Raw genomic sequence first — 8,524 nt, 5'->3', positions numbered from 1 at the left:
ATTATTGCGAATGGTTGGCCCACATCTACAATTTCAAAATACAAGCTTTCGTAAAGCTATATCACCAGAGGAGCGTTTGTCTGAACCCTGAGGTAAGAAAAAATACAATTTAAATCTTTATTAAATGTTTAATTTCAATTACATAAATTATTTATCTGAGAACTGTGGTGTGAATTGTGAGAAATAAGTAGCGGCTCCGGGTACAATAATTTCGTCACTGATAATCTGCACGTTAGAAATAGTTGTCTCTTGTTGTGGTGATGGGGATGGTTGCGGCGTGGTCTGTGGAGCTGGCGAGCGAATCAAATCCAGAGATGATGAATGTGGAGAGGGGCTCTGAATATAGTGAAATCTTTGAGGCTGTGAATAGTTTTGAACATACGATGGCGAATCGCACGTAAATCCTCTTGGGTCCCGAAAAAATGATTGATTATTCATACTGTATTGAGGAGACTGCATCGTAGACAGTGTTTTGGCTTTCTTTAAAACATTAAGGATTTCCACTTTTGCATAATGCTTTTGGTCATCATTCAGTTTACGTAACATAGGTACTAACATTAAGGCAAAAATTTTTTCTTCATCATCATCATTTTTTCCGCGTAGTATATCAAGTAATTGTTGCTCGTAATCAGTGGAGTTATTAGCCTCTCGAAAACAGTTTATTTTTTTTTCGTTTAGTGCTAGTGTTATGTGCAGACTGTAAATGTTCCTTGCTGTTGTTTGCCGGTGTCGATGCTGTCGACAGGATCGCTTCACTATGCTGAGTAGGAGTTGGCGAAGATACATTGCTAGTTGTCTCTCTTTTTTTCATAGATGGAATGAGAAATAGCATGGAATCAAAATGTACATATTTCTTTTTTTTTGCTGGCGCTGCTTGTCCTGATTTGCCTTCTTGGGCGGCCAATTCTTTTGCGAAAGAGTCCTTCATATTCTTCCATTTTTTTTGTATAGTGTTTCCTGTAAAAAAAAAAAATAATAAATCTTGTTTTTAGGTACCTTGCTACAGGAAATAGCTTCAAATCGCTGTACTTTGAATACTTGATCGGTGCCACAACAATAAGTGAAATTGTTCAACATACATGCAAACTATTGTGGTCCTGTTTGCAACCAATCTTCATGGCAGAGAAAACTAAAGAGGACTGGTTGTTTAAGCAACAGATTGCGTCAGCGCATCGCGCTGATCCACGCAGATCAATCTAGGGCATAAACCAGCAGAAACATATTGTCTTAGTTGCACTTTACACGGATGTAATACAAATAAGATTTACATATGTGTGCTATAGGTAAAGTTGTGTATATAAAGAAATGCAAATTGTAAATAAATCAGACACCAATTGTCCGTTGGTGTTTCACTACCCCTATACCCAAAAACCTCTGCTTGCTCAGGGCGACACTCTGAGAGTAGAGGCTCCCATCCACCACCTTTTTACAGGAACCCTTGCTGTGGCATAAGACTCCTTCAGCCTTAATCGGTCGCTTGAGCCTGGGCGATCGGCAGCAAGTATCCATCCAAACCACCTTGATCCCCCCCCCGTAGGGAATCCGTCTGTTACCGATAGGTCTCCCGGTACAGACATCCTTGTCATAGAATAAGTTAGGGCTAGGGAAGTAGGGACTTAGGCCAATAGGATCCCTTGCTATCGCCCCCCACCTTATTTTATGCAGTCTGTGCAGGCACATGCAACGCCTGAGTACCATTTGATTCCATAACGATTCAGTCCATTTAGTAATCCAGGTACTCGGCCTTAGCGTGTGGCTGTACATATGGTCCTTCGAACCGGATCTCCCTTAAGGATAACATTGCTATGAGTACATGGTAACTTAAGGGGTGTCTGTTGAGTCGGTGATATTGACAACCAACCAGTCAGTAGTATCGACTATTAAATTCACCCTCCACCACTAGGTACGTTATACACCGCGACCTTGTTAACATTGTCCTCCCACGGTTAGGTATAAAATAATTTGGTAGGGTTTGACTGACAAACTTACAACATGGACGCTGTTAAACTCAACAACTTATTCTTGCGCAAAGTTTAAATTGCTAAGTATTCCCGAGCGCCTTAAGGTGGTTCGAGACCGGAAAAAATGTTATAATTGCATAAGTCATGACTCGGCAGAGAAATGTAACAGTACAGTGTTGTGTCATTTTAGCAACACACCCCATCACCCAATGATTCATCTCAACCAACCAACCAACCCAACCTCCCAACCAAGCTAAGCTACCAACCAACCCACCAACCAATCCACCACCCAACCAACCAACCTACCTACCTACCAACCAACCAACCCAACCACCACCAACCAACCAAGCAACCAACCAACCAACGAAGCTAAGAATAGTGCAAAATCAACTAATAGATACGAAGGTCACAGAAAACTCAACATACATAAAAGGATATGATTATTTCGCATTACAAGATATATACACTTTGATTCACGTGACACCAGTACCAAAGCAAAATAAAAAAGGAAAAGTATACAGTTTAGAAGTATATCACAACATAATTTGCGATGGAGAAAGGGAAAAAATTATGATCCAGAATACAGCTGTCATCCACATTGCAGAAAACTGTATTATCAAAACAAGAAGAAACATTCTAGCAGCAAGAAGAGCTAACACAATATCGGTGTTAGCAACGTTCTCAAGACAAGCCAACTTTTCATTAAATACAAACGAAACAACCAATCAAATAGAAGATATAACCAGAGATGAGGAAGTATTTGACAGCTCCAGAGACATATTTAAACATCTCACTAGTAACGAGAATTTACTCCAAAAACAATTAGACAATACAATTTGGAAACAGATACAAAGTAACTTAGTAGCAATTAGTCTCGGTTCGTCATTAGCAGTATTTATTCTAATGATACTAACAGTTTGTTCTGGTCCAAAGGTCCTGTTACACATTCGTTCCTGCACAACCAGCCAGCGGTCTGCTCCGCTGTCCGCCGCCCCCGTCAGGTCGGCTCCACCGAAACCCAAGCGCCACAGAACAAACCCAACGGTCAACAGCAGCCAGTTCGAAGAAATAGAGTTACGTCCGATACAGCCGCTATAGAACAGCTTCCCATCATCCCCGCTGCCTTCGGGAGTCGCCAGGATGTTTAAGCAACAGATTGCGTCAGCGCATCGCGCTGATCCACGCAGATCAATCTAGGGCATAAACCAGCAGAAACATATTGTCTTAGTTGCACTTTACACGGATGTAATACAAATAAGATTTTCTCAAAAATGGACGACAAAGTCGACGTTGTCGGTTAAAAAATAGGTCGCGAAGTGCGTAGTTTATGGTCATTCAAAAAATTAAAAAGTTAAAAACATTGCAGTCTCGATTTCAGGACTGCAATGTCGCATACAAATTCCATTATTTAACGAGTTCCAAACTTTTTAAAACTTTAAATGGCCATATCAAATGAAGGCATAGGTCCCTTAAACAGCCAAACAGATGATCAGCACTTAATATTATTATAAAGCCTATAACAGACTATCGCACCGCACCGCGACCTTGGAGCGTCGCACCCATAAGTGAGAGCGAGAAACAGATATCTCTTTCTCCCTCTCACTTATGGGTGAAACAGATATCTCTTTCTCGCTCTCACTTATGGGTGCGACGCTCCAAGGTCGCGGTGCGGTGCGATAGTCTGTTACAGGCTTAATGTTGGTACCGCGACTATTTAGGTGTCTCAAATAGGTTGGCGTATTTTCAGCAGAAAAATACACTTCTTTATTTTTTTAAAGGCGGCAAGCAAATTTTTTTACTGGTTATATTTTTTTCTGTGAAAATTAGAACGTTGCTTCTGTAAGTTCTGTAAAATATTTCTATTTCTTGCACCATTTTTGAGAAAAGCACTATATATGACTCGGCTGGAAGGCTACTTGCTGGCTTCGGATTCAATTAAACGGACTCCCAAGGTCGTCCGTTTAAAACGAATCCTCAGCCTGCAAGTAGCTACTTCCGAACCTCGACAATAATGTACTATTACATATGTGTGCTATAGGTAAAGTTGTGTATATAAAGAAATGCAAATTGTAAATAAATCAGACACCAATTGTCCGTTGGTGTTTCACTACCCCTATACCCAAAAACCTCTGCTTGCTCAGGGCGACACTCTGAGAGTAGAGGCTCCCATCCACCACCTTTTTACAGGAACCCTTGCTGTGGCATAAGACTCCTTCAGCCTTAATCGGTCGCTTGAGCCTGGGCGATCGGCAGCAAGTATCCATCCAAACCACCTTGATCCCCCCCCGTAGGGAATCCGTCTGTTACCGATAGGTCTCCCGGTACAGACATCCTTGTCATAGAATAAGTTAGGGCTAGGGAAGTAGGGACTTAGGCCAATAGGATCCCTTGCTATCGCCCCCCACCTTATTTTATGCAGTCTGTGCAGGCACATGCAACGCCTGAGTACCATTTGATTCCATAACGATTCAGTCCATTTAGTAATCCAGGTACTCGGCCTTAGCGTGTGGCTGTACACTGGTTAAACATAGCAAAGCAGTTTTTTGAACAAACACATTTTCTCAATTGTCTTGGGGCACTCGATGGCAAACACGTCAGAACGGAAAGACCTGATAACACTGGATCGGAATCCTTCAATTATAAGAAGTTTTATTCAATAATACTGCTTGCTGTTACTGATGCAAACTATTGCTTTATTGCTGTTGACGTGGGTGCATTCGGGTCTAACAGTGATGCTGCATTCAGAGACTCAAATTTTGGTAAAAAACTGTTGTCACACCAATTAGATTTACCCGAACCATCTATGATACCCAACTATGATGAAGGAACCGAAATGCCTTTCGTATTCGTGGCTGATGAAGCGTTTCCACTCATGACACATCTGATGAAACCTTACCCTAGCAGAAATTTGTCCATAAAACAAAAGGTATATAATTATAGACTTTCATATGCCAGGCGAACAGTTGAATGTACATTCGGAATAATGTCAAATAAATGGCGTATTTTACACAGGCCGCTAGATACGAAACTTGAAACCTGCGATGATATAGTAAAAGCGTGCTGTATATTGCACAATTTCGTTAGGATACATGATGGAAAAGAATTGCAAGAGAAATTGTACCCGTCGGAATTGGGGTCCTTGAACCCCACTAGAATTCGTCCAAATAATCGCGACATGCAAATACGGGATTTATTTGCTGATTATTTTACCTCTCCGTCGGGCGCTTTGAGTTGGCAATACAACGCTATTTGAATGCTGTTTTTATAGCAATAATATATTTATATAATTATGTAAGATAACTCGTAATAACATGCTTATCCGCGTGTTTTTATGTTACATAAATACTTAGGTGATGAATAGGTACAAAGGTTCCTTTTCGAAATGAGTACTTCTCAAAGACACGCTGAGAAACATTTTATTACAAGCAGTTAGGTATTACGACAAACCTGTTACTTATCTTTATAGTTAAATGCCTCCCCAAATTCGATACATAGGTATTAAAGTAAATATAATACATGAACATGTTGCATATTTTTGACCGAAACTGTAATAATAGTAACAAGATAGAATGAATGAAACTTAACCACTTTTTATGAAAAAAGTAAGAGCTTAATGTTTTAAAACTTATGATTAAATCTCTTATAACACACATACCTCTATATTTTCTCTCTGTGTCCGTCAAAATATGCCAATCACGGCATACATTTTGATACACCTCTAGCCAAAGTTTGGCTTTCACATTTCTGTCACTGTATTGTTTTATAGTTTTATCGTACAGAGCTGGTCTTTTTGCCACTTCATTAATTATGTGTTTGTTGTCTACCGGCAACGCTTCACTTTCGACCGGCAACGAACTTTCGGACTCCGACGACATAATGCAGCGCACAACACACACCTCACTGCTCCGCTCTCTGAGCCGAACTGACGAAAAAACCGCTTTTTACGAACCGCAGTGGGGGCGTTGCCGTACATGAAGTATGGGATACATAAAAACGCGCGGTTGCAAACCGCGAATCAAAATGTAGCAAGTTGCGTTTTTAAAATCAGTCACTGAAATAAATCGCAAGTGCGTGCGCTTATAAAGAATGCCGTACGTTACATTTTTTGCGGTAGCGGAACCGCTTTTTAAAAACCGCAGTGCGTGCTAAGCCTTACCTCCAATTTACCACCAATTACCGGGACACGCCAGCCTAAGCCGCCGGTCGCCTTCCCTGCGGTCCCGAACCTGGCCCCGCTCAAACGGTATCACCAGGCTAGGGGTCGCGGGGTTGGATAACGGCCGGCAGTGATAAAGCTGGCCTACACCAGCGACACAGCCGTCCTCAACTGACGAGCGAAGCGACCGCCCCACAGGTGGGGCGCGACCCGACACAGCCTCCGCAGCCGGAAGAGGCCACTCGCACCCCCTCAAAAGGGTGCCAAACGAAACCCCATCATCAACCAATTACCGGGATATGTTTATGTGAAATAAAAACATATATTTGAGTTTACTAATACTGGAGTGTTCAAGCTATTAGAGGTGCTTGGGTGGGTGAGTAAAACTCTCTGAATAAGCAACCAAGGCTGGGGTTTATATAGGGAAATATCCCGCCGTAGGTACTTTTTAACCGACTTCCAAATCTCAAAGAAGGAGGTTATCAATTCGGTTGTATGTTTTTTTTTATTTTTATTTTTTTTTATGTTTGTTACTCCATATCTCCGTCATTACTGGACCGATTTTGAAAATTCTTTTTTTGATTGTATGTATATGCATACAGATTGGTCCCGTTTTGGTCAAAACCCAGTTCTGATGATGGGATCCATGAGGAATCGAGGGAACTCCTCAAATCTTAAAGGCATACATATAGTGATTTTTGTGTTTTTATCAACAAATCAAGCATGTACATTCAGAAACGTGACATTTGATGAAGTGGAACTGCTGATGATGATCAGAACAGAACTCTTCAACGACGCATAGTTCACGTTTGGCGATTTGTCCTCTTCGTTATGTTTGTTAAGCAAGTTAAGTTTTTAAGCCACATTTTTGTCAAGCTCGAGTTCTGATGATGGGATCCATGAGGAATCGAGGGAACTCCTCAAATCTTAAAGGCGTGCGTATAGAGATTTTTGTATTTTCATCAGAAAATCAAGCATTTTTATTAAAAACTGTCGCATTTGATGAAATGGAACTGCTGATGATGATCAGAACAGAACTCTTCAACGACCCATAGTTCACGTTTGGCGATTTGTCCTCTTCGTTATGTTTGTTAAGCAAGTTTAGTTTTTAAGCCACATTTCTGTCAAGCTCGAGTTCTGATGATGAGATCCATAAGGAATCGAGGGAACTCCTCAAATCTTAAAGGCATACATATAGTGATTGTTGTGTTTTAATCAACAAATTAAGCATATACATTTAAAAAGTAACATTTGAGGAAGTGTAACTGCTGATGATGACCAGAACGAAACTCTTTAACGACGCATAGCTCGCGTTTGGCGATTTTTCCTTTTCGTTATGTTTGTTAAGCAAGTTAGGTTTTTAAGCCATATTTATGTCAAGCTCAAGTTCTGAACATGGGATCCATGAGAAATCGAGGGAACTCCTCAAATCTTAAAGGCACACGTATAGAATTTTCTGTATTTTCATCATAAAATAAAGCATTAACATTAAAAACTGTCGCATTTGATGAACTGGAACTCCTGATGATGATCAGAACAGAACTCTTCAACGACGCATAGTACATGTTTGGTGATTTTGAATTTCGACTTTGACTTGGACTGGGACCCGGACTCGGATCCAGATCCGGCCTCGTACCCGGATCCGGTTCGGACCCGGACCCGGACCTGGACTCGGACTCGGACCTGGACTCGGACTCGGACCTGGACTAGACCCGGACTCGGACACAGACCTTGACCCGGAAAACCACTATGTTACCTAAACTAAACAAACTACTATGATTACCTACCATAAAATGTAGGTATAAAGTATGATGAGGCCAAACCCCTCCCGCTCAAACCCCCGTACACCGCACCGCATGCGCCGTTAAGTGGGATAGATTAGGTTTGAACTGCTATCCTCACAGAACCGAACAAAAGTGGGTTAGGTTAGGTTAGAACTGCGAGCCTTACAGAAACGAAATGCTACTAGAAAAGTGGGTGGTTTTACCTCCTTTTCTACATAGCGCACCATCTACAATAATCTTTCACCGGGCCGCATAGAAGTCGGTTTTTTTTTCTTAAAAATTATTCAGCAACTAGTGGGTGTTACATGGAGAGTCAGTTTTATTTATTTCGACCAATCACATTAATCTATTACAATTTATTTAAAACAGTGATTCAATACTTAAAATTAGGCACATTCCAATAAAATGATTACATGATATAACACACAAAAGTAAAAATATTAAGAACTTAAACTAAAACATGCATGGTTAAGAGCTATATACGACAACTTACATGAATAATGTTTTGGAGTTTGTTCAATCCCCGCTTGAATAATATCCTTTCCTTTAAACTCGGGATAAGCTCCTTTAGTTCTGTTTCTTGTATGTGTTCAAGCAAATTGAACGAAATCTGATTTACTAAA

General features: G+C 40.8%; 1 protein-coding gene across 1 annotated transcript; it reads right to left on the bottom strand.

The window, feature by feature from the left end:
• Window positions 1-232: 232 nt before the first annotated feature.
• Window positions 233-5,900, bottom strand: LOC134654778 (uncharacterized). Its single transcript, XM_063510249.1, has 4 exons — window positions 5,617-5,900; window positions 695-957; window positions 441-645; window positions 233-336 (listed from the first exon to the last, which is right to left on the bottom strand). Exons 1-4 carry the CDS (start codon window positions 5,834-5,836, stop codon window positions 233-235), a joined length of 792 nt encoding a protein of 263 aa, XP_063366319.1. The 5' UTR covers window positions 5,837-5,900.
• Between the last annotated feature and the right edge of the window lie 2,624 nt (window positions 5,901-8,524).

Source organism: Cydia amplana, chromosome 15, assembly GCF_948474715.1.
Source record: "Cydia amplana chromosome 15, ilCydAmpl1.1, whole genome shotgun sequence".
Classification (NCBI taxonomy): Eukaryota; Metazoa; Arthropoda; class Insecta; order Lepidoptera; family Tortricidae; genus Cydia; species Cydia amplana.
Note: the sequence above shows the minus strand (reverse complement) of the source record. Positions and strands in the feature narration are given on the sequence as shown.